General features: G+C 41.6%; 1 protein-coding gene across 9 annotated transcripts in view; it reads left to right on the top strand.

The window, feature by feature from the left end:
• Positions 1-1,246: 1,246 nt before the first annotated feature.
• TBC1D1 (TBC1 domain family member 1) overlaps positions 1,247-24,626 on the top strand; it is a 101,457-nt gene continuing 78,077 nt past the window's right edge. For 4 of the 9 annotated variants that reach the window (XM_039550890.1, XM_039550888.1, XM_039550889.1 and 1 more), the window contains exons 1-2: positions 1,886-1,973; positions 9,480-9,994. In XM_039550890.1, the coding sequence (XP_039406824.1) occupies positions 9,578-9,994 (417 nt within the window). In that variant the 5' untranslated portion in view covers positions 1,886-1,973; positions 9,480-9,577. Of the gene's footprint in view, positions 1,329-1,717; positions 1,801-1,885; positions 1,974-2,450; positions 2,571-5,258; positions 6,057-9,479; positions 9,995-24,626 lie in introns of those variants that run through there. The other 5 variants (XM_019287269.3, XM_039550887.1, XM_010401802.4 and 2 more) reach the window with 5 other exon arrangements.

The raw sequence follows: 24,626 nt of genomic DNA, 5'->3' as shown, positions 1-24,626 counted from the left end.
AGACCTACTCTTTCAGAAAATAGAAAATTATTAGGAAGTCTGGTGCTCATGGCTTTTACATGAATACTGGGATCCCAGTCTTTGAACACATAAAAGCATTTAATTTTTAGGGACTGAAACATAAAACCCTCATTGTGGTTCTCTTTTTTTTGCCCCTACTTAAGTAACAGTTTCATCAGGAAGCAAAGAAGGAATGCTGTCTAATGTAGCCTGAAAGCTGATTATTAGGTAACTTTCATTGCAGGCAGGCTGAACATTCTGAGGCTGACTTCTTTCCCAGTATCAAAGAGGAGAAGAAAGTATTTCTAAATGTGATGCTCTAGTACTGACTTCTGTTGTTGTTCAAGGATTTTCCAAGGAGCAAGAAATAGTCTTGTAGGAGGATCCTTATCTGTTTCATTGCATTTTTCTGAAAGGCAACAGTGGAGCAGTAAAAAAAAGTCTTGCTGAGATGATCAGTTGGTAATTTGGGAATGCATGAGCCTCGGCTGAAGTGCCAGAGCTGTCTGGGTGGGAATTGCAGTTCACCTTCTGCTGGAGCATGGTTACCAGAGGCATGCAATGCTCAGTCAGGCTTAAAGTGAGCAAAAGGACGTAAACTTAACTCAGGTACTGATACTGGGTGATAACTGGAGTAAGAGCTATGTCCTTAGGTGTGATGGTTTAAAAACTAAGACAGGCACTGTTTACAAGAAGATGGCATTCCTCTTTCCAAGGACCGTAGAGATGTCACTGAAAAACAAGAAGCACTCGTACCTATTCCCATGTCCGAAGTAGAAGCAGCAAATCATGACCTGAGCACAGACTGGGGACATGCTCTCTGAGTGAGCTGCTACTTGCAAGCTCAATTCACTTACCAGCGATCCTGTGGAAGTACACCTAGATGCCGAAGGCCATGAACACATATTGCAGTTTGTATCTTCATGTGTATCTACACTTTGGAAGTAGGGGATGTGCTTGGATACCGAAATTTGACTTGTTTTTCATAATATGGGGCAACATTGTGCTTGCATTTAACAGCTTGACTGTTTTCCCTCACAGCAACGAGCAGATTTCCTTTAGTCTACAAATGTGCACAGGCTTAAAAGTAAGTAAATCAGTGGTCTTACTGCTAAGAAGGCTTGAAATTAATTGAGTGCAAAAGTGGTTTGCACAACGGGGATGTAGGGTGCCTTAATCTCCACTTGCAGAGGAGTATAATTAAGTCTCCGGATCCATTCATGCCTTATGCTTTCTGGCAACTGGAAGACCAACTAATACCAACTCTTACGATGATCTTATACATATGCAAGAGTGGTTTCTTTGAGGAAGCCGTCAAGGTGACTCAGGTGAGCTCGTAAAAGGCTGCCCTGCAGCCAGGGCTGGGCCCACACCCGAGTGGGACTTGGCCGCTTCAGAGCTCACGAGCTGGGCTAGTTCCAGTTTTGTGAGCAAACTTCGCTCGCCACTTCAGCTGACCCAGCCGTCCGCCCGGGCTCACTACCGCAAGGCGACGACATGTTTTCCGCGGGAGATCAAAGGCTGTGCCAGACACACGGGGCAGGGTCACCGAAATGCTCTTCGAGAGGAACTTAACGGGCATGGGGAGGGGGCTTCAGCTGCCCGCTGTCGCGACATGGGCGCCCCCCTGTCGCCGGCTGCCCGCCGTCTCTGCCGAGCGCCCGTGCCGTCCGCCCCCCGGGCCGAGACCCGCCGCCTGTTGCTATTTTCGCCTGCGCTGGCGCGGCGCGGGCAGAGAGGCGGCGAGCGGCCCGGCCGGGTGTGCGGCGCGGGTCCCTCCTCGTCCCGGCCGGCCGGCAGGTAGGGCGGGGCGGGGCGGGCAGCGGCGGGAGGCAGCGGGAGCCCCTCGCCCGGCCCGGCGCCCGTTACCGGCCCCGCCCGCCTCCCCGCGCGGGCGGTGCCCGAACGCGCCTGACAGCCCGCGGCCGCTGCCCGCCGAGGGCACTTCCCTGCGGGAAGCACATCCTGCGGCGGTAAGCGGCGCCCGGGCAGCCCGAGCCGCAGGCCTGGCAGGGGGCGGCCGTGGGGAACGCCGTGCCCCCGCTGCGGGCCGGCCCGGGGGAGCGGCGCTGGCGGGGCCGAGCAGCGTTTTGGGAGGGTGGGGGGAAGGAGGAAGAGCAGCAGCTCTCGGCGCGGAGGAAGTGAAGAGCTGTGGCGAGGAGTGCGGCACCCGCCGCGGGGCGGCCCGTGCCTGCACCCGCGCTCCGAGCGGCGACAGCCTCCGGCGCCGGGCGGTCCGGCCGGGCCCCGCTCCGTGCCCGCGGCGGGGAAGGGCGGGCTGCGCCCTCCCGGCGCCCGCGGCAGGGTCGCGCCGTCGGTCCTAATGGGGCTCCCGGCGAAGCCGCAGCTCTGGCTGTGGGAGCAGCGTTGCTGCGGGACGGGGCGGGCGGGCGGGAGCGCAGCGGGGACGGGGGCGCCGGTGCCGCTGTTCTCGGCTGGCGGGGTCGGGGAGAGCTGGCTCCTCGTCACAATAACCAAAAGATCTGCTTGAATTTAATCTGTCAGTGACCTGAGGTGCCTTTAGTTCTTCTCTCTTGTCTGCTCTTTCCTCGCCCATCAATGCAAAATCGGTGGGTATAACTCCTCCCAGACCCCGCTCCGTCTCAGAGCACCAAAGCGGCTCTTCCCTGGGGAAGAACCTACCGCAGCACAGCCGAATGTAACTTTCAATCGCCCCACAGCGGCGCGGCGTTCTTACGGCCCTTTAAATTCACGAACTAAGTCAACAGGGGAACAATCTCTTGAGACTGCGTTCATGAGGGATATGAAACGAATGTGGTTATTTATAGCGCAGTTTGAAAAGATTGAGGCCTTTGTGTGCTGTGTTTTATTTGGGAGAGAGGCTAACATGGCAGATCTGCTGTAGGAACCTTTAGTAGTGCAGATGGTGGGATTTGTGCCTGCGTTAAGCCCAGAGATTGAGTGGAACATCGTGGGTCAAAATTAATAAATTATACATTTTCTGAATAGCGAATAACTCTGAGCTGATGCGTATGTCTATACTTTTAACACTTTTAAGTGCTGAAATAGAAATTTGTCACGGGTTGTTATATAGGAATGCTGAAAATCATAGGTAATACACAAAAGTAGAAATGCGTGCAGGTGAGAAAAACGACAGGATGGAAGGAATGTGAAACATATTCAGTGATATGTGGATGACTTGACACTTTTTTCACTGTAATTTGGTTAACTGCAAAGTTGAATGCAGGCATTTTGGCTGTAGATATGCAATTGAATAAAAAGGAATAGTATTCCTAATGTAATTTACCTAGCAAGCTTTCTTTTACAAAGGTTGGGGTTTTCTTTTAGTGCATTAAAGTCGTAGAACAGTTCAGTATTTTGTTCAGGTCTGTATGAGGCTGAGTCAGAAGACTTCAATCATCAGCATATTAATTTCCATGGACTTGATTAAGGAAATAGCAACAGGTGTTAAGGGCAGGAGCAGTCAGCTATTTTCTTCACTAGATAGTTGATTATAAATGTGTATGTTTGTAATCAAGATCATACTACCATTTTGTTGCAATTTTTAAATTAACAGTCTATTTTTTAAACTTATTTGAGGAGTGATAAAAATGCTGGTTGTACTGGTAAATATTTTAGGTGTGTTTATTACTGGAACCAGTACCAGAGTGTATGGTTGAATGTTATTCAGCACCCAGTCTGGAGGTGCTAACAGTATTTAAGCATTAAGTCTTTTAAAAGTCAGCATTTAATGAAAAAATAATGGAAATGAAAACTGATTTCTGAGGCAGAATGGTTTCTGGACTTGCACATGCTGTTGCCCACAGCAGACCATAACTTCAGAAGGAAACAGCAGATAGTAAGTAGCTATGAGATAAAAAGAACATCCTTGCAACAAGAAGGGTGTGTCATGGTTCCAAGTGCCAGTTTGAATTAAATAAAAACTATTTGAAAACTGTTCTTAGCAGTGACCGTGTCATGACATACTTTATATATATTCGTGTTTGTCTATATATCCTGCCAGCTGGATAGAGAAATCTGTCAGCTTGAGCAAAGACAATGTAAATTTCAGTTAGGGATCAGAAAGAGAGGGAGACAAGTGGTATTTAGTTCTGGTTAGTGTACCAGAGTTCTGGCTGCAGGCCAGGGCTCCTCATAATCCTTAAGTAGTATGATATTTCTGCTAAAATAATCAGTGGTGAAGTGCAGTCAGTACCAGTGCCTCTGGCTCCATTTGTCAACAGGGTTCAGTGCTAATGCCATGCAGAGAAGAGCTGAACAAATTTGTGCTCTTTAAGACCAGCTGTTTTTCATAAGACCTTGCAGAATGGTTGGAATTTTTGCTTAACTTCTTGAGGAGAAAAACTGACTTAGAGAAACTTACATAAACTAAAGCTGCTGCCATGTCCCAAGCCTGATGTGGAGTAACTGCACGGTTGTCTCTCAGAAGAACTGCAAAGATTGAGGAAGATGGCATCTTTCTGTTCAGCTCCCAGGTCAAACTCCTCATTTATTCACTGCTGTGTGAAAGCTTGACACTTCTTCTAAACTCATCAGTTCTGCTGTGAGTCCCAGCACTCCAGCTGCTACCAAAGCAGGGAAGGAGCTGGAGGAGAGTGAAGGGTTGCTTAGGTCTGTAGTTACCAATGTTCTGAACAATAGTTTAAAACTTTTGGCTGCATGTCTGTATTGAATTTAGTCTGGTTGAGAGGAAAGGACAAAAGAATGATAACATTTCACCACTGTTAAAGGTTCTGCTTTTTTTTTTTTTTTTGTGTGTGTGTGTGTGTTCTTTTGGTTTAGAACATTCTGTCTCCTCTCTTTGCCTTTTTTCTGTATTAGTTTGAGTTTATCCCAAATCTGCCTGGTGTTCCCCCAGTTGCACAAACCTGATTTTCAGTGCCTCACCTTCCTAGGTTACTAACACAATAACCCCACATGATTCTCCTTCCTAACTTCAAAGCTTACCTGACCCCATCTAACCAACTGGCACCTGGCGCCAATACTTTCTCCTTGTGATATAGTCTTTGCTCTCTTGAGAGAAGGTGAATTTTGAGGAATGCTGTCCTGCATGATGCAATGCTGCTTAGACATGTACCTTCACATGGGGAAAACTTGGGGTCCAGAATGGCAGAAGTAATAATTTGTGTAGCTGTGCCTTTCATGCTGTCTTGCCATCACCCTGACTTTACTCTCTGAAGGTATCTCTCACCGTGTTGTAACACGGTGAGAATGCAACTTGATTTTGGAGAGCAATAGTCTAATATATATATATATTTTTTTAATTAGGTTAGGGTTTTAAAAAGCAGAGTATCAGATTTTGCTAGAACAGGACTATCCGTGTAGTGTTGCATGCTTTCTAAGCCTGCTCCCCACTTGTGAGAAGTGGCTGGGTTGATCAGAGCAAAAGAGAAGTTGAGAACAAAGGGCACACATGTGTTCCCATGTGTATGTTCCACATTAATGAGTCAGTCTGGTGTCCCCCAGTATAGAAGGCAGGGTTTGATGTATTAATGCGGTTTGTGTAAATATCTTATGTATTACAGTTTGACTGGCTGTTTTTATGCTGATGGAGCAAATACAGCTGAATCAAAGCAGGATAAACAGTAGCAACATTAAGGTTCATATTCTCTAAACTATATCTTTCTCAGCAGCAAAGCTTCAGCTGAGGAGTGCCACTCAAGCTGTTCTCAGTTTTGAGTGCAAGGGCAACCAAGATCCTTCAAAAGATGCTGGTGGAGGGGAGAAAGAGGAGCTGTCCCAGTTATGTCTGTGAGCACTGGGAGAACAACTGGAGACCTCCAGTGTGCTAAGCAAAGCCCAGAGTAATGAAGCTGAATGGCATTTAGAGCTGCCAAAGGAACATCAAAGTTGAGGTGGAAGGAAACTAGTGGACAGCTTTATTTTTATATCTTTCCTATTCTCTCTTGGATTAAAGGTGAAATAAGCATTTAAAAACCAAGAGTTGGTCAGACACTTGGGAGGAAGAGGAAACTTGTTTGATCCTACTGTATTAGTATGTATCGTAAACTCCTATGGCACCTGAAGAGCAAACTTTCAGAAGGGATGAACTGAGTGGTGGCAACCAGAGATGGGTAAGGGCACTAAAATTCCAAGCAGTGGAGTCAGGGCAGACATGGATGGGCTGAGACCATGGCTACTCTTTGTCCGTAATGTGTGCTTAATTTTATGGCTGGGAATAGGCCTGTTGAGAAGAACAAAACTATTTTTCGGTTTAAATTAAGCACGTACATAAACACTTCATGGTCTTGAAGTAAAACCTAGTCTTGAAGGAAAACCTAGTCCTTGGTGTAAACTTGAGGGACGTTAATACCAGCAGCATGAAATTGGCATAATTTCTGGTGGGATTTGCTTATGGTAAGTGACAGGAGGAGGAAACAAAGAAAGAATGGCTGGGAAAGGGAGATGGAACATGCAGAACAGTAACATACAGAACGATACAGGTTGGATAAGGAGACTTTCTGATGCTGCTAAATTTGTGGTCTGAGAAACTGCACTTTCAGCCCCTCCTAACATAAGGGAAAAAACTAGCATTTTGACTTCTACTTACTTGGTTTGATTTAGTAGTGTTTTTCTTTGGAAATAACAAATGCAGACACTATTTATGCTGTTGACTTTGCAAGGTGTTTATTTTTTTAAAAAACAGATGAATGCCAAGAAGCTTCGCATTTATATTAAATACATTCCAGCAGTACAATATTTGTTTAAGTATGACAAAGTATCAACCTTGGGTTTTTTTAATATACTGTTCAGTCCTTAGAGTTGGCATGCAAAATAATGTATTATATTGTGATATTCATTTCTATTTGAGGCTGCATTGCCTCGTAGATCTGGGGTAAAAGACCGTGGTAGATGGTAGTAATCAAAAAGAAACTTCTCTTTCTTGAAAAGTTGATTGAAACGAGGGTGACTTTGTTGTATTTTTACATGCCTTTAATTATATTTTTTTGAGAAGGGTTCTCAGAAAACACAAATAAGAAATTGCTACAAATAGTATGTGGCTGGATACATCATCATCTGTGTGGCAGCTCAGTTCTCCTGTTTTCCACTAAGAATGAAGTTTTCTTAGGCTTTCTTATCCCAAGATTATTATCTATGCCACTAAGTGACAAGAGCACTAAAAGCTAAAACCTCGATTTTTATGTAGTTTAGACTACACACCATGGTAGTTATGAATGAATCCAATCTTCCCTGCAGTTGCTAAACTATTTTTCATTGTTGCTGTTAAGGAGAAAAAATTTGTAATAGTTTGTCAAAGAAGAGACCATTTTGATTCCTGTCAGATGGAAAACTATCATGGTAATTGTGCTTAGCAGTCTGTGTTGATAAGGTGTAAAAATGCTTCATGAAGCTGCTATCTCATTTAGAATCACAGAATCACTGATGTGGGAAAAGACCTCCAAGGTCATCATGTCCAACACTTGACTGAATGCCACCATGTGAACTAGATCACAGCACCAAGTACCACATCCTGTTGTTTCTTGAACACTTCCAGGGACAGTGACTCCACCATATCCCTGGGCAGCCTGTTCCAATCTTTACCACCCTTTCAGTAAAGAAATTCTTCCTGATTTCCAACCTGAACCTCCCCTGCCACAGATTGGTGCTATTTCATTTCTGATGTAATGCATTTATATTAATCTAAAAGATGCTTATTTTCTTGCTTGTTTGTGAAATAAAAAAAAAAAACCCCAGCTGTAGTATACTTGAAATGAGATGTACAAATTCTGGATTTTCATGGCCCTTATTCCCACACCTCGCATGCGCAGATAAACACCCAGAGGTTTATGGAAAGACTTTTAAAAAAATGATCTACACATCTAGAATGCTGTTTATTATTAATTCATTGAATAGTATCTTGAAAATTTGCGCTCTTGCTAAATTTGCTATCCTTGGAACTGATAATGTTGCCACAGTGCTCATTTGTCAAAAGATGAAAAAGCTTCAAAAAAGTAAATATACCCAAAGATGATTTCTGCAGTTCTCTTGTTTTTACAGTTTGCCAGTTACTGCAGAAACTTTTTTTCCCCCTGGGACATTTATAGATTGGTTGCATTTTAAACAGCTCAAAATTGATTTCCATCTTGAAATTTTAAAAAAAGTTTTGGGATTTTTTTTAATCCTAAAATTTCCTTTCATTTTCAACAAGGCGAAAGACTGCTAGAAACTCAGTCTGAAAATATTATTGCAAGAGCAAATGAAGGACAAAGTTTAATAAAAACTCATGAGAAAAATAGTGCTGGTTTTGATCATATTTGTAGATGAACAAAGATAAGTACTCTTGTCACAGTAAACAGATGCCACTTATTCAGTACTTGTTCAAATGTAATTAAAATGTTCTGTAAGGATATCTTGGTACTATTTATGTTGGCTTTAATAGGTCTTATCATGGGAAACTCTCGTAAGACTGATGGTAAACTCGTGTCCTGGTATTCAAACACAGGCAATTACAGGCCTGTCAGCCTCATGTCAGTCTCACACAATATAATGTAACAGCTGAAACTAGGTCAATTAAAGAGGAGTTAAAACAGGGTAGTATATCAAATGCCAATCTATGTGTTTTCATAGACTGCATTTTGCAAAATGGAATTTGTAAATAAATGCAATTATTGGATTTCATTACTAAAAGTACCAATACATAGTAACAGTAGTGGAAGTAGATGCTGGGTATAACAGGATTACAACAGAGTTGTGTGTCACTTGGTATATTCCATTTGGTATTTTAAGGAAGAAAAATGATACAGTGTCAGTCTGGCTAACATTAAGTATTCCCGTCTGGCTGACCAGCGTTAAAATGCAACCATGAATGGTGATTGTCATCTGGTACTTCCCAGAATGTTGTAAGGACTGTTGCTCATGACTGCTATCTGACAGGTTTTTCAGAGATCTCTCAGTTGACTGCTGCTAGCATTTGTAGATGACAGTGATTTCTAGGGTGTTATTTATTGAAAAAATCTGTTTGGTTACAACCAATAATCACTTAGCAAGCTATACCTAAGGAAACAGCTCCATGTTAGTAGCTAAATTCAAAGTCATCCACCTATGGACAAGAAAGCTGTCAAGTTGACTTTTTTTTTTTCCATATGTAAAGGTGTCTTAGCAAGCAGTGACCTCAACTGTCATGAAGGTCAGAATAGCTCAGCTGGGTTCTTCCTGTGATAATAGGATTGAAATAGGCCAGTGTGATCTACAGGTACCTGCCCATGAAACAGACGCAGGCTAGAAAGAATGTGCGCTGCAATTTAGTTACTCATTAGATAGTTGAGCTAAGGTCATAAAGCAACTTTTAAATCACGACTGACTCTCTTCTGAGCAATGTATTTATTACAGTTATGTCTGTTGGACCTGAAGCAGTAAGGGCCAATGCAGAGAGGTGGAACTTGCTAGTTAGGCCATGGTAGATCTCTTCTGATGTTAAGTTGCTAATTATTTGTGTAATTGAGAGTTGGTTTTTAATGGAGTTCCAGCACCTACATAACTGTTTCTTTTCCTTTCAGAACTCTTCTGTTCCCTAATCAAAGGAGCCATCCAGATAATGTCATTCCATGGAACTGAAATATTGGTGAATTAGTCCAGGTTTCCAAAAGACTGTAAAATGGAGCCAATAACATTCAAAGTTAAAAAGTCTCAAACACCTAGTGATTTCTCAGCAAGTTTCAGTCTCCAGCTCGTGGGTTCTCTCCCAGTGCATTCCCTAACCACTATGTCAATGCTGCCTTGGATTGTGGCTGAGATCCGGTTGCTCAGTGCAAAGTCTTCCAAAGAAGAACCCAGCATCAGCCAAATCCGACTTTGTGTTTCACCAGCCAGTTTGCGATGTGAACCAGACACAGGGAAAACCCAGCAGTGGGACCCTCTAATTTGTTCAAGTGTGTTTGAATACAAGCCACAACAGGTCCACAAACTGATTCACAACAGCCATGATCCGAGCTACTTTGCTTGTCTGATAAAGGATGAAGCAGCAAATCAGCAAAGTATCTGCTATGTATTTAAAGCTGATGATCAGACAAAAGTAAGTAAAAAGAAAAGAACCAAAGCAAGCATCCCTGGAGTTGCTTTTGTGCTGTTTGAATCCTTTCACTACACTGTAAGACCTTAATGTTGTACTTACAATTAGAGATTAGATCTCACTAAAACTTACTGACTGACTTTATTTGATGTTAATTGTTCAGTTGAATTTGAACTGCTCAATATGTGAAATGAAAGGTGTATACATCTCCTACAGGATCAGGGCCTGAATTTCATCAGCTTAAAAAACACTTCAGTTTGGGATATGGGCTGAAATCTTGGCCCTCAAGTCAGTGAGAGCTTTTCTGTTGATGTCACTAGGGCTAGGATTTCACTCTCGAGTCACTGTGAACTTTATCTAATCCCGCACTCAGACGTCTCAAATTTCTGTTTTCCTGAGTTGAGACCTATGTGACTGGGAAACAGGGATACCTCCTTTCTCAGAAAGAGGAGAGGGTAGTGTGGAACCTCCATATGTATCATATGACCCTGTGGAAACCTTTTCCTAGCTCTGTAATTCACAGAGCCTGGCAGGCAGGGTTGGAGACTGGGAGAAAAGCACAATCTCTGCACCTCTGTGACATGGAGGCTTGCTGCTGCATGGTGTGAGACAGGAATTGGGTGTGCATGTCTGGCAGTGGGTGAGATTTGGCTTAGTTTGCATTTCCTAACCATTTGTGTCTTTGCTGAAAAAGTGGAAGCATTGAAATTGTCGATCTCTTCTGTTTGAAAGTAATGTGAGACACTAACTCTCATGAATGAGTGAAATGAGTAGGATTTAACACAAAGTTATTGTGAGCTACTGGGGACAAACTGGTGATGTATCCTTCACCTCTTGAGTGTTGACTCTAGTTATAATGTTGGAAAGCAGCATGCTCACTTGACTCACAGGAGATGTCCTGCTGAAGAACCCTGAAGGTATTATGTAAATATACACCACGCACGGGAGTTATGCCAACCTGCCCAAGAGCAAAACATTGTACAGTTCCAAATCTGTGGTCTCAAGCTTTCATCTCAAAACATATGGAAACAGCTTTAGTTAAATCCCCCCAGGTAAAACGGCAGTTCCAGTAAATTAAAAGGAAAATACCTTGTAAATCATAAGCATTCAAGTGAGAAATCCTGTCAAGTTAAATGCAGAATACCAAGTTTATGTATGTAAGAGCAGAAATAAGGAATAGACGTTTCAAAACTTGGCATTGGATAGCAGCTGGTGAATGCATTTTTCAGTTTGCTTATGCGTTCAGTTGTGCTTGTGATTTTCCAGGATTATGGTGAGAACACAGCACTGATCACCCCCAGTACATTTTCTGAGGCATTTTCTTTTCCAGCAAAAGATTCAGATACTTTTTCTTCGTGTTTGATCAAATTCATGGACATGTTTGAAATGATCAAGAACAAAGTAAGTCTCTAGTTAAATTTGCAGCTGTGCTTGTATGTCTTTGGAGACAACACCCCAAATTTTTGGATGCCCGTTTTAACTACTTAGCTCTAGATTCACACAGATATCTATCCTTTCAAAAACAACCTTCCACCTGGTCTCTTAACTTGCCATGAATGCATGAGTTGTTTCTCTTGACTTCTTTGCAGTCTAGGTAGACATCCAATCAGCATTTGTTGGACCTATGTTTTAATAAAAGGGTAATGGAAATACCAGCGTTCTTCCCATCTGAAGTGCAGCCCTGCCTCTTTGTCGTGGTTTACCAAACCACTACACTCTTTTACTTAAATTTTGTGCAATTTCCACATATTAAGTAAGTTCCTTGTGCTTTATAGGGTGTTGTTACTTTGCTCTGAATATTGTCATATATAATGCCTTTTTCAGTGATGTTTGTGTATTTATCAGCAGGAGTGAACTGTTACCTGTTTTGCAGATGCCCAACTTGAAAGGATAGAGAGTGCACATATACCTTTGTTACAAACTAAGGAGCTGTTTGTTAAAAGGCAGTGAGTTGGGATGAAGAATTTAGCACTGTTACTGCAGTTTATGTTCAATTTCAGAAGAAACAAATTTTAGAAATGGGACTTTTGCAGTCTGTGTCACTCAGCAGACTCCTGTGCTGGCACTCTTGTTTGTGAGGCCTTTTTTTTTCCTATTTGCTTCAGGAAATAAAAGAATCGTAGCAGTCCAGATATGTTTAGTCACAGAATTTGCATATTCATAACAATCTTTACCCAGCAATCCTGGACATCCAGTCTTCTTAGTGATAATTACTAATTACAATGATATTGTAAACCGCAAGAGCCACAATTCTTTTTGTCTACATATATAAATCTGTAGTAGGGTTGTATTTGACAAAGAGTTCTTGGATTAAGTCAGGTCTGACTGAGGATTTGAAGTAGAAGGTACTTTGTGGCTTTGTAATTAAGTTCTGGGCACATCCTCACCTTAAGATGAGTAGAATAAAAGGAGGCAGAAGTATGTCTGTGGAAGAAGTACAGTAGGAAGATTAGGATGTTAAGACAGAGGCAGGTGAGTAGAAGACTAAACAATTAAGGCCTTTAAGAGGTGGACAAGAAACTTGAAAGACATGCAGACAGAGGCATACCACTGGAGGTGGTAGAAAGTACAGAAATCAGGAATGGTAAGGCTTTTAGCATCAGCATTGCAGATAGACTGCAGTCCATTAACTGTAGTTGTACTCCTTTATATATACAAATTGAGCAAGAACATACATCTGATTAGTGAGGGACTATTTTACTGTTTAATATGAGAGTTTTGTTAATGGGAGATGATTTTTTGCTGGGTAATAGCTCAGCTCTAGAGTTGATGGAGGTGTGGGAATGCATGCAATGTTTTCCCTGCACATGAGTATGAGGCTCTTGGGTTCATTGTTGCTGCATTACTAACATCTCCACTTTAGAGAAGAAATCCTTAGATAATTAATACTAAGTAATGTCAGGATTCTTTGCAAGGAATTCTTTACTATGCTGCACTTTAGCAGTGAAAGAAAAGGCCGTGCCCCATCGTGATCTTTGTCTTTCTCCTGTAGGATCTTCTATAATTATTTCCATTGTGCCATCATGGCAATGTGCGACTCACTTTCCCTGCTGGATAGCAGTAAGTAGGGAAGGGTGAGATGACATTACTTGAAAACTAGCATGTGAATATGGAGATCATTACACTCTTCTTCGTGCTTAAAGGATGGGTTTACACTGCCTAGAGAGAGCTTCTCTTATGGATTAGAGTCTTCTTTCCAAGCAGACATGGGATCTGGAGCATTCCTTCCTTCATCTATAACCTCAGTAAGTTTCCACTTGTTACAGATAGTGGAGTTTCTTATCCCTACACCCTCATCTGCAGAGTTTCTGATGTGGCCTCATGATTGAGTAATTTCTGCCTGAGGGTAGGGCTGAATCATTAATGCATATTCTTTGTAGGTGCTCTAGAATGGAGCTGGATTCAATTATATTGCCCACAGAGAGCTTGCGAAGGCTACTTATAGGCCATAGATGGGTCTAATATGTACTGTGGTAAGTAATAGTGGGGGAAGATGGGGAAAAATTAAGTCTCCACGAAATCTGTTGCAGAATAGTCAGCATAAGAACTTCAGCCTTGCTGAACACCTTGGTGAGAGTGCTTGGATACTGTTAGGAGCACGATGGAAATTAAAACATACATGCTTCAGCCTCCCTATCTCCCCAGTGGCCTCTGGTCTGACATTTGCTTATGTACTACAGAATTGTGATCCTATTGACATCACTGTTGTTGTTGAAAACTATATACTTTAAAAATTATTGGCATTTTAGTCCTACATTTGAGATGTGGTAGTTCTAAACTGGAACTGCAGGTGAGGTGTGCTGTTTCCTTCCAGAGCTCATTCTTCCCCAAACAGCTTATCTTCTGTACCATGTCTTGCTTTAGCACATCATTCACTCCAAGAAATGAAAGAGATAAATAACATGAGGCTAATGGCATACTGTAGCAGGGTATCCCCCTCCAGCAGATGCAAAGTAGCCAAAACATTACGGAGGAAGAATAATTTCTGTTCTTATTTTGGTTTGGAAAACTAATTCCAGATGTCATTATGTTGATCCTTCTTTGGTGTATTGAATGATTTGTTTTACTTAGGTATGTTTAATCTTTCTTGATGTTTGGGATGGCAAATGGAACACAGGTCACTAGTTTATCTGACTCATGCCCTGAGCTACTTTAGCTTGAAGGCAAGTTAAGGTTGTGCTGTCCTTTATTATACTTTTATATTTATTGTAAATGAAGAATAACAGTTCTAAATGTAATGGTTTCACAGAGGTCTGAGTCAAAAAGGACATTTAGTATCTCAGCCTTTTCCATGTCCTGTGCTCCATTCAGCAGCAGGCTCACATTTTCCCAAGTCTGTCTTCTGTCACCTAGGTAGCTATAAAGACTTTTTTGTTGCCTTTGACAACCCTTGCTACGTTCAGTTCCAGGTGGACTTTGGCTTTCTTAATCATGTCTCTGTCTTGGATTGGCAAGTTCTTATCGAGGCTCTCTGGAAGCTTGCTGGGTTTACTATGCTCTGCTGTGTTTTTCCTACAGCAGGTATCTGAGTGGTTGAAGTCCCTCATCAGGACCAGGGTTTGCTAATGTGAGGATACTCTGAGCTGTCTGTAGAGTGCATCATCCACCTGTTCTTCCTGATCACAGGGTAAAATAAATTCCTGTATGCACAGTAGATGTTGGCAGACAGCACTGTCATTTTAAAACTTTTTTTTAGGGAAGGAGATGCTCAGAATGCTTGAAAGTTTCCCCTTTTTTATTCTGTGATATGAACTGGAGGTTTAGCAAATTTGAGCCTAGAAACTTGAGCCTGATGTCTTGCAAGGAAAATATTTCTGTGACATTACCAATGCAGAACTAGAGTATGAAGAAATGTAAAAAGCTTGGCTCACATTTTTAAAGGGTTACATTTTTGTGTGGGTTGTTTTGGGGTTTTTTTTTGTCCCCAAGACTCTGGACACAAGCTATCATTACAGTCTGTAATATATGCTTGTGTTTACCAGAGCAGTTAATGGCAAAACTCTGGGTAGAACTGTTCTTTTCTGCTTAATAGAAAAATATTGCCTTTGATTTAAACAGGACCACAGCTGCACAAGATATGCACAAGTCTGTGTGGTGGTTCTGAATCTTCTCTCTGTAGTGTCATCAATCAGGAACAGCTTTTGGTCCAGGCAACTGCAGGAGTGTTACCAGGAGAGTTGCAGTGTCTGTATGGTTGCAGCAGACTGGGACACCTGCTCGAAACCTGAGCCTGCTGATTGACTTCACCTGTGCCAAATCTGGCCCGTAGCAGACTCAGATAAGACCCATTTCCTTACACTGAGGCACTTCTTGAAATGTAGCACTTGCCCTGTTCTTGAGCTTTCTGGTTACAACTGTGGTGTCTTCTGTCACCAGAGGCCTTCAGGTTTTTTTGTCCACCAATTGCTTTAACAGTTACTATGCTTTTAAACAACCTTCACCTACTTTCATGAGTTAAAATAGCTTATGCACTTAAGTAGATCATGCTGTCTTACCTGGAATGCAGCACTCTGTTACATGTTGTTTATGATCTGATTATGTGCTGAAGAAGCTGGTTTCAGATAATCAACACTTAGCTCGCTGTGAGGCTGCACAGAGCTGATCTTGTGAGTGAACTTCACATTATTCATCTATAAAAGGAATGGCGGAGGCCCAGCGAACTCCGAAGAAGTTGTTGTGAAGCTTGGCTTCATGACTGTAGATTCTTACACAACTTGTTTTTACTTTAGACTCTAAGATATGGCCTCATAAGTATCTATTTTTTAATAGCACCATTTCCCTTTCTTAAAAGAATTCAGGGAAGATAATTTTAAAGATAGAAGTGACCTTTTTCTTCTGTATTTTACTGCCTAATGGGAGAAAAACATGGTTCTTCTTTTGCAAAAGTCATAAAACACTGAAACAAAATTAAGTAACTGGACTAATGTCCGTGCAAGTAAGAACTTAATTTGGCTTTTTTTCTGCCTCCTTATGCACCTTTGGGGTTTTTTTATTGAATCTGTGTAATTGCAAACTGCTAGCATTGCTTTTTGGTTTAGGACATCTCTCCTGTCTCCCAAATACTAACTGAAGAAATGAAGGTAAAATAGAGAAGGAAAAAAAAAATGCAACAGAACAAATGAAAAATCAAATACACATTTGTGCTGTATGCATACACAGTCCAGTACATAAAGTAGGTCAAAGTTTAGCTGTGTAAATCCTAACAGAGTATCCTGTATAATGCAAACAACCAGCTGTGCTTTCAATACTCTCACAATTAATCAAGCTTTATGGACTTCTTGAGTGTGAGTGTGATGACACCCATTCTATCCTGGGATCTGTTCAAATAATTCATGTATGTGAGCTCTTCTGTCAGGGAACTTTAGTGGCCAGTGACCCTGTCCCTAGTAGTATTAGTCCAAGCCTTTATGGGGCTCTTGTCAAACCCTAGAGTAACTTTGTGGCATCCTGCATCAGCTAAGTGCTTGTGTGTTCACTCTCATTTTATAAAAAATATTATGGGACTTCTCTAAACCTTGTGTGATTGCCACATGGAGGAAGTAGTTTGTGTAATACCAGTGCTGTTTTCTGACTTACAGAGATAATGTCTGACCAAGGAAGATTAAATTAATCACAGGGTTGGTAAAAAGAGTTGCCTATTCCCACTCTTACAGCAGCAGCGACAACATAAAAATTATACATTCTTGTGATTTCTTATCTTACTGTAATAGTTAACTGTATAGTAAACTGTATCAGATTATATTTTTCATGTATTTTTCAATGTAAATAATACTGAAAGTAGCTGTGTGTTACTTGTGATGTTACATGCACTTTATTTTAGGGCCAGAGATCATGCCAAGGCTATTTATTGTTGAAGGCTATTTATTGTTCCTTCACTTTTTCTGTTGGGGATTGTAGCAGAAATACAAAACAGTAGAACTGAGGCTAACACGTAATTAGTGGATTTGTGATGGCTTCTCATCTGATTACTAACCATTCCTTTTGTCTTACAAGGTCTGATACTTGTGGCCTATGATGTCCAGCACAGGTAGTTGGAACTGTGAATATCTAGGCATCCTCCAGAGCTATAGTAGAGTTTTCTTCAAAAAGCTCCTGTTGACACAGAAGAGCGCCTTTACGTATCTCCAAAGAGAAGCTCACTCTTAACATCTTAACCTAGTTTGAGTCAGCTTTCAGTGGCCTTTTATTCCCTTGTTTGCTGATTTGCGCATTCCTACCTTTCCCCCTGCTCTTTATACTGTGGTATCACTCACTGAGGTGTTTCAGAGCAATTTGAATACTTCAAAGGAAAAGTGATAAAGTTTCAATGAAATCAGCATCTTAACATGATCACGGAACAGTTTAATGTGCACCTTTGTGAGAGTCAGAGCAACACCACCTAGAGCAGAGAGAAGGCCGGGCCTCAGATCCCCAATTCATTCAGTCTTAAACTGCTGTGGGGTTTTAGTTCAAGTGTAATTTATGATGGTACACTGAGGAGATTTTATAGCTGTCCTCTGTCAAAAGAGGCAGTTCTGTTATTGTTTTCTCTTATGATCCATCCCTTGATGTCCTTTCTTGGTGTTTCCCCTTGTGCTGGTGGCGATGTTTGTCCAGCTGTGTGTTGAGCTGCTTTAGGGACTAAGGTAAAAGAAACCAATTTCATTCTGCTGCAAAACCAAGTTGGTGCACCTTGCTAGGTCACCGTAGACGTTTTTTGTCAAATTTCAAGTTGACATAAATTTGGAAACTAGAGTGAACAAAAAGTAATTTGGGACAAATTTTTCCTGGTGCTTTCATAAGCAGGTGAGGGAAATAGAGTGCCACACCAGGAGTACTCCAAAGGGATTGGGCTGCACAGCAGGAAACCTGTTGTTCTTTCTCTGTAGGATGCAATAGATCTTAAAAGTAGGACTATAAGGATGGAGGTGCACAGGGAGACTTGCAGGCTTCCTTGGCCTCTGTACACAGAGCCGCCTTGTGTGGAGCGTGGTGCTCATAACACCAAGGTTGTGGATTCAATCCCCATATGGGCCATTCACTGAAAAGTTGGACTTGGTGATCCTTCTGGTTCCCTCCCAACTCAGAATATTCTGTGAAAGTGTCACCAACTTTAAAATCTTTTCTGCTAGTAATCTGTGAGAAGAAATCACTACATACATGCCCAGTGAGTCCAAAGTAGCCTTGCTCTAAAAAGGCATAAACCTCATGGAAACAACCTGTGGGCTGGTAAATATCTTCATACAGTCTTGTGTCTGCTGCTGTCACAGTGATGGGATTGGAAGGCTTTTAGTACATTTCCATGATTTGCACCTAATTGTCTTTAAAATACTGGTGAACCTGCCCCTGAGGGGTTGAATGTGTTGTGAAACATTGTCACATGACAATTTCTTAATTTTTATGTCTTCAACCTCACTCTGGCACTAAGTCTCTGATACTCATCCTGTGCTTTATTTATTTTACTTTTTTTAGCTGGAATAACTTCTTTCTGCTCTGAGTACCCTCTTCATCCTGTCTTCCCCACACCCCCCCCTTATTTGGTCTGTATGCCAAGCTAATGTAAAATATGATGCAGACCACCTAAGCCCTGGGGTGTGAACCCCACCAAATACCCTCACCAAAAAGTAGATTAACCCTCTGTGACCAGCTTAAACTTTGGAGGAGTTTGGTGCTGCTGTATTCTTCAAATTTGATTTAAAAGCTTGAAAATAACTTAGTGTGAAAGATGAGTGTCAAAATTTGAGAATTTGGAGAATCCACACAGTTCTCAAAGTGCAGTGTGGGTCTTCAATTGAGAGACTGTTTATCCACGTTACCGGAGCACTAATCATATTAAATTCCCCAGCTTCATAACTTGTAACAATAACAAAATATATAGCAACAAAGTTATCCAGCTCACCTTGCTGTCTTGTGGTGAAGTCTGATTTCTGCAAAGGTGTTGGATGCAAGACACAAACTAAGTGAACGGGTGTCCTCATCACCTTGCAGCCTCATCAGTCCTACAGCTTCAAACACACACACAGCCAGCAGACAGGGGTGGGCAAATAAAAAAACCCAAACCAAACTGAAAGACTTGTGCCCGTGGAAAAGTTCTGAGTGAGAAATAGAGTGAGTGTGGAAATACAACTTGTGTGTACAGAGTTCAGAAAATACTGTTTGATTTATAGCAACATTGAGTATAAGCTTCATGCTCACTACTATACAAAGAAATACTTAATGATGAAGGAACTCCAATATATTTTATGCAGTTATCCTCTGCTGTGGCCTGTTGAAGTTGATTTAAGACTAGAGGAAGTTTTGAAGTTTGAATGCTGCCTTATTGATCTCCAAACTCAAGTCAGAAAGTCTAATCTAGACTCAATAGATGGTTTTAATTTTTTGTTTAATTACTTAATACTCTTAAGTAACACAAAGTATGCACAGTTGTGAAGTTTTAAAATGAATTTTGTGGATACTTGGTACAATGGTAGTTGTACACAATTTGAAGCCAGAAAGTGGTCTATTGGGGGGGGGGGGGGGGGAGCCTGCTTTGAAAAGAACAGGTTTTATTAAAAAATCAGTCTTACCTAAAACAGTGTTAGTTTTTGTGGCACACAGTACAATTTAGTTAGCAAATGTGAGAAGATAGTCTTTGTCACATACATGAACAAACAAAGGCCGGTATCTGTCATGCAGGTTAGTACTATCTCTACAGACAGACTCAGGAGTGGTTCTGGCTCATGTCTGATTGACATCAGTCATCTTTCCTCAAGACTAGTAAAACCAAAACCTTCTATGTTTTCTGTGCTTTCCAAGTTTCACTTAGCTTGGGCTTTAGCTCGCTTGGAGCTACTTAAACATGGACGTTCACATTCAGGCAGCTGTATTTTCTTCTTTCCAGATTTTAAAATGGCCCTAAAAGACGAATGCGAGCCATCCCCATTAAAATATGAAGATGCCAATTCATAAATTATGGTACTGAGTAATCACCTTCCTGAAATAGCTCCTTATGTTTCCATGCAGTTGGCTTTTCATTTAGAGTTTTGCCTTTCCTGGGCTGACATTTATGCTGTGCCCCCAAGGTCATCAGATGGGGGCTCTTTGCCTGTAGTGGAGCAGAAAACCAAAGCAGAGGAGGCATATATAACTGCTGTATTTACTTTAGCAGCACAATCTCCCATCCTGTTATATGTCAAAGTGAATAATGGTAGAAAATCCTTGTCATAAAATCAGTGCTTTCCCTTGCCTGCTTAGACACAGTTGTTTGGTATTTCTGTTTTTTTTACCCTCTCTGTGGACGTCAAGTTATGGGAAGGGCTGTGGGAAATATTCTCCTAAAGAATGATTTGTGTGACTGGACAAATACAGGCTTAAATGGGTATGTGTGTCTGCCCTAAAGGTTGATCATCGAGGATCTGATACAAGGATTGAGTGGATAATGCCAGTTTATACTTGGTTTGTCCTTTGTATGAAACTGCTGGTTGATGTGGACTTCTCCTTTCTTTCCCACCCTCCCCCCACTTTTCCCAGAGTGACAGTAATTGAGATCTATTGCTAGTCATACAAACAGCTTCACTGATGATGATTCCTCTTGCATTGGGTTTAGTCCTGCATAACCGATGGAACACTTTACATTTGCAAGCTTCTTGTTTCAGCCTTTAAAAGAATCCCACAAAACTGGCTTCACACAGGCAGAATGTGCTTCAAAATTGTATTTTTAGTAATCATGATGTGGTTTGTTGAGTTGCTTTTTTGCTTATATGCTGTGCTTCTACTTACAATGTAAAGAACTTGCACAGGAAGAGGGAATAAAAGCTGAATTTTATAACTCCTAATTTGAGCTTTTTGGAGGCCATGTTCAGCACAAAGGTGTAAAATACAGCTTGCAGTGAGTATCTGTTGGTGTATTTCCATCTAAACCTATGACTAACTGAAATGGAGGTGTTTTTTGAGAGTCAGAAAGCAAATTATACATAAATCTTATTTCTGAGTCTTTGATGCTGAAAATCTGTCTGCACTTTAAGTTGAGGCTGGTTCCTTTGAAGACAACAGACATACTTGCAATAATGACTTTAAACATGCTTGTAGATACTTGCTTGGTTAGCACCTATAATACCTAATATATTATTCTGCTTGGTTTTATCCTTAGATTTTTTCAATGACAGTTACGTTATTCATGTAGGAAAAAAATGGTTTCCAATACCTGTAATTAATTCATTTAGAAAGATTTTTAATGAAACAGAAGCACTTTTAAAACCAACAAGAAAAATTATAATTCAAATACAATAATATATTCAGGATGATTAACATGGTTGATTCAACACCACTATTACTAAAATTAGGTTTCTTTCCTTGTTTAAAAATGCAAATAGAAGTATGCCATATGTCTATGAAGCAATAATGTACTTAAGTCTTAATAAGAGCAAAGCCCCATTCATCACTTTTAATTCTCTGAGGACTATGAAAACTGTGTTCTAATGTGCATCTCCAAGTACAAATAGCGTTGGTACCTTCAGAGGTCTCTCACTGAAGCCGAATTCAGAGGCATTTCTAGAAGCTGTTACCGTGTTAATTTAAGTGCATATTTCAAAGTGATACAATAGTGGGTACTGACACACTGGAACAAGGCACTCTCATTCCCGAATCAGGACTGGGATTTAGGAGAGAAAGCAGTTGCTTCTGCGGAGCTCTCTGCACTGTACAGCATTCCTGACAGCAGCGTTCGTGGCCAGGCCGTTAGGAAGCTTTGCTAATTGCAGGAAGAGGACTTCATTGTTCTTAAAAGGGATTAGTCCCCAGAGTGCATAACTCCTTTTGTCCCCCCAGTCCCTTCACACGCTCGCAGATTCACGAGGGTCCAAGATGAGGTGTTCAAGTGCCACTTAGTGGCTGTCTGGAGCAAATGTAAGATACTGCGATTGCTGTGACAGTTTACACCTCTGCTGCTGCTGCTTTCCGCCAGCAGGAGAATTGCTCACCTTACCGTGGAGATACTGAAGGCTTAATGTAAAACGGGTTGAAAGTCATTGAAAGATGCTGGTGGACTTTCAATAAAAAAGTTTCAGTACTGGAATTTCCATTTTTCTTTTTTTCCCGAATTATCCTACTGAAGTTCTGTTTGGGTTCTCCTAGTGGGTTTTTGGTGGGTTTTTTGTTTTGGTTTTTTGTTGGATTTTTTTTCAATATTTTTGCAATGCCTCTAAAAGTATTTGAATGAGTTTGTGTTTTACTATGCAACAAGAAACAGCAGTGTGTAAAATCTGTAGAACAGAAATACTGCTGTTTCTGGAGTTTTATTTCACAAAACAAGATGTACTTAACACTGGTTAGTGTTTGACATCAGCCACTGTTCTGGGATGTTTCAGCTCCCCTCAGCAGAATAACTGATAGGTATGAAAACATTATCTCTCAGTCATGTTAGGAGCTTGCTATAATACATCTTTATGTGTGTAAGGACAGAAGTTTATCTTCTAGAAACTTGCAGGACTTCTCAATATTCTTTACATGTACGTTATTAAGTGTGTACTGGACTAGATACATCCGTAAGACGCATAAGGATATAGTACCAGCTTGGCCTGTGATTTTAGTGGGGGCAATTCTCAGATGAATAGTTTTTACGTCTCAGAGTACATGTATTGTGTGTATGCAGGCTTCCTCTTTACTAGGTTTTCAGTGGGCTTTCTGCAGGGAGTTCGTGTACTGCAGAAGGCATGCTTCAAGGTTTTTTTTTTGAACAGAGTTGTCTTTTTTTTCCTTCTGTTTCAGTTTTTGTGTTTAATAGACCATCCATATGCATGCTAGGTTTGTAAAAGGCAGAAGAGTTCCCAGGAACCTGAAACAAACAAACCACGGATTTCCAATTACATTTCTTGTTAGTTACAGAACAGAAACTGTCAAGGTCTCAGGATAAATCCCTTTGCACATGTTGAGACAATGTACTTCCAACAAGCCATATAAAACCTAGATACATGACAAATTTTCCTTAGCCAGATAACCCTCAGTGACCTGACTTTAAGTGCATATGTTTGCACAAGGCATGTCAGCCTGTTCTGGAAATCTTGATGCCAGCTTGAAACATCAGTTGACTTAGACTTTCAGGTTTTTGTCTTAACTGGAGTTGTGAGTGAAATCAAAGGATTTATATAGGGATGATATTCTGGATCTACAATGAGAAGTAATACTTGATTCTTACTAAGTTCTCGTTATTTGACTGTATATTACAGCTTTTTGCATGCTAAGAGAAAAAACTGGGAAAATTGACTAAAGCTGGCCTACATTCTATTCATAAATTATAATTGCAAGCAATGGGACACTTGAGAATTTAATATACCCTGGATGAAATGTCCTGTTTAATATCTTTATCAATGATCTGGAGAAGGGGATTGAGTGCACCCTCACTAAATTCACAGGTGACACAAAATTGAGTGGGAATGTTGATCTGCTGGAGGGCAGGAAGGCTCTGCAGAGGGATCTGGACAGGACAGACTGATGGGCCAGGGCCAACTGTATGGCAAAGTACTGCATCCTGCACATGGGTCACAACAAGACCAGGCAGTGCTATAGGCTGGGGCAGAGTGGCTGGAATGCGGCCCAGTAGAAAAGGACCTGGGAGTGCTGGTGAACAGCAGCTGAACATGAGCCAGCTGTGCCCAGGTGGCCAAGAAGGCCAACAGCACCTGGCCTGTATCAGCAATAGTGTGGCCAGCAGGACCAGGGCAGTGACTGTCCCCCTGTACCCGGCCCTGGTGAGGCCACACCTCAAATCCTGTGTCCAGTTCTGGGCCCCTCAGAACAGGAAAGACATTGAGGGGCTGGGCTGGAGAAGGGCAACAGATCTGGTGAAGGGTCTGGAGCACAAGGCTTATGAGGAGCAGCTGAGGGAGCTGGGAGTGTTTGGCCTGGAGAAGGCTCAGGGGAGACCTTATCGCTCTTTGCAACTACCTGAAAGGAGGTTGTAGTGAGGCGGGGATTGGCCATTTTTCCCACATACAAGTGACAGGAGGAGAGGAGAGGGCTTCAATTGCACCCGGGAAGGTTTAAATAGGATATTAGGAAAAAATTCCTCAGTAATAGGGTTGTCAGGTATTGGACCAGGCTGCTCAGGGAAGTGGTAAAATCACCATCCAAAAAATGTGTGCATGTGACGCTTGGGGACATGGTTTAGTGGTGAACATGGCGGTGCTGTGTTAGTGGTTGGACTTGATGATCTTACAGGTCTTTTCCAACCTAAATTGATTCTATGTTTCTAAAAGACCTGCTCAGATGACTTCTGAGGTTCACTTATTCATTCTTTGCACCTGTGGACACATTCAAGTATGTGAGTTAAGTCTTGCAAACTATTCAAATACGTGAGCTCAGACTTGCAAGTTGCAGTGGTATCTGAACTTGCCAGATCACTTCAGTGAAGAATTCAGCCGTCCAGCCCATCCATCCAGCTTTGTGCAGGTTTCTCCTGGAATGCCAGAGTTCCCTATTGGTCCTAAGAATACCCAGAAAGGAGGAAATGGCAGAACTGACCTGTGATTATTTATGTATTTCAGTAGTGTACTGCATGTCAAATAATATTTTAGACTTTATTTCTGAAAATACGTACACATTTCCAAATTTTATCAACTCCATGAGTCTTATATGAAATGATGCAGCTATCTCACCTTCTTGGTGGTAAGACATGGTTAAC

The sequence above is a fragment of the Corvus cornix genome, chromosome 4, assembly GCF_000738735.6.
Source record: "Corvus cornix cornix isolate S_Up_H32 chromosome 4, ASM73873v5, whole genome shotgun sequence".
NCBI lineage: Eukaryota > Metazoa > Chordata > Aves > Passeriformes > Corvidae > Corvus > Corvus cornix.
This window is presented reverse-complemented; position numbering and strand designations above follow the sequence as displayed.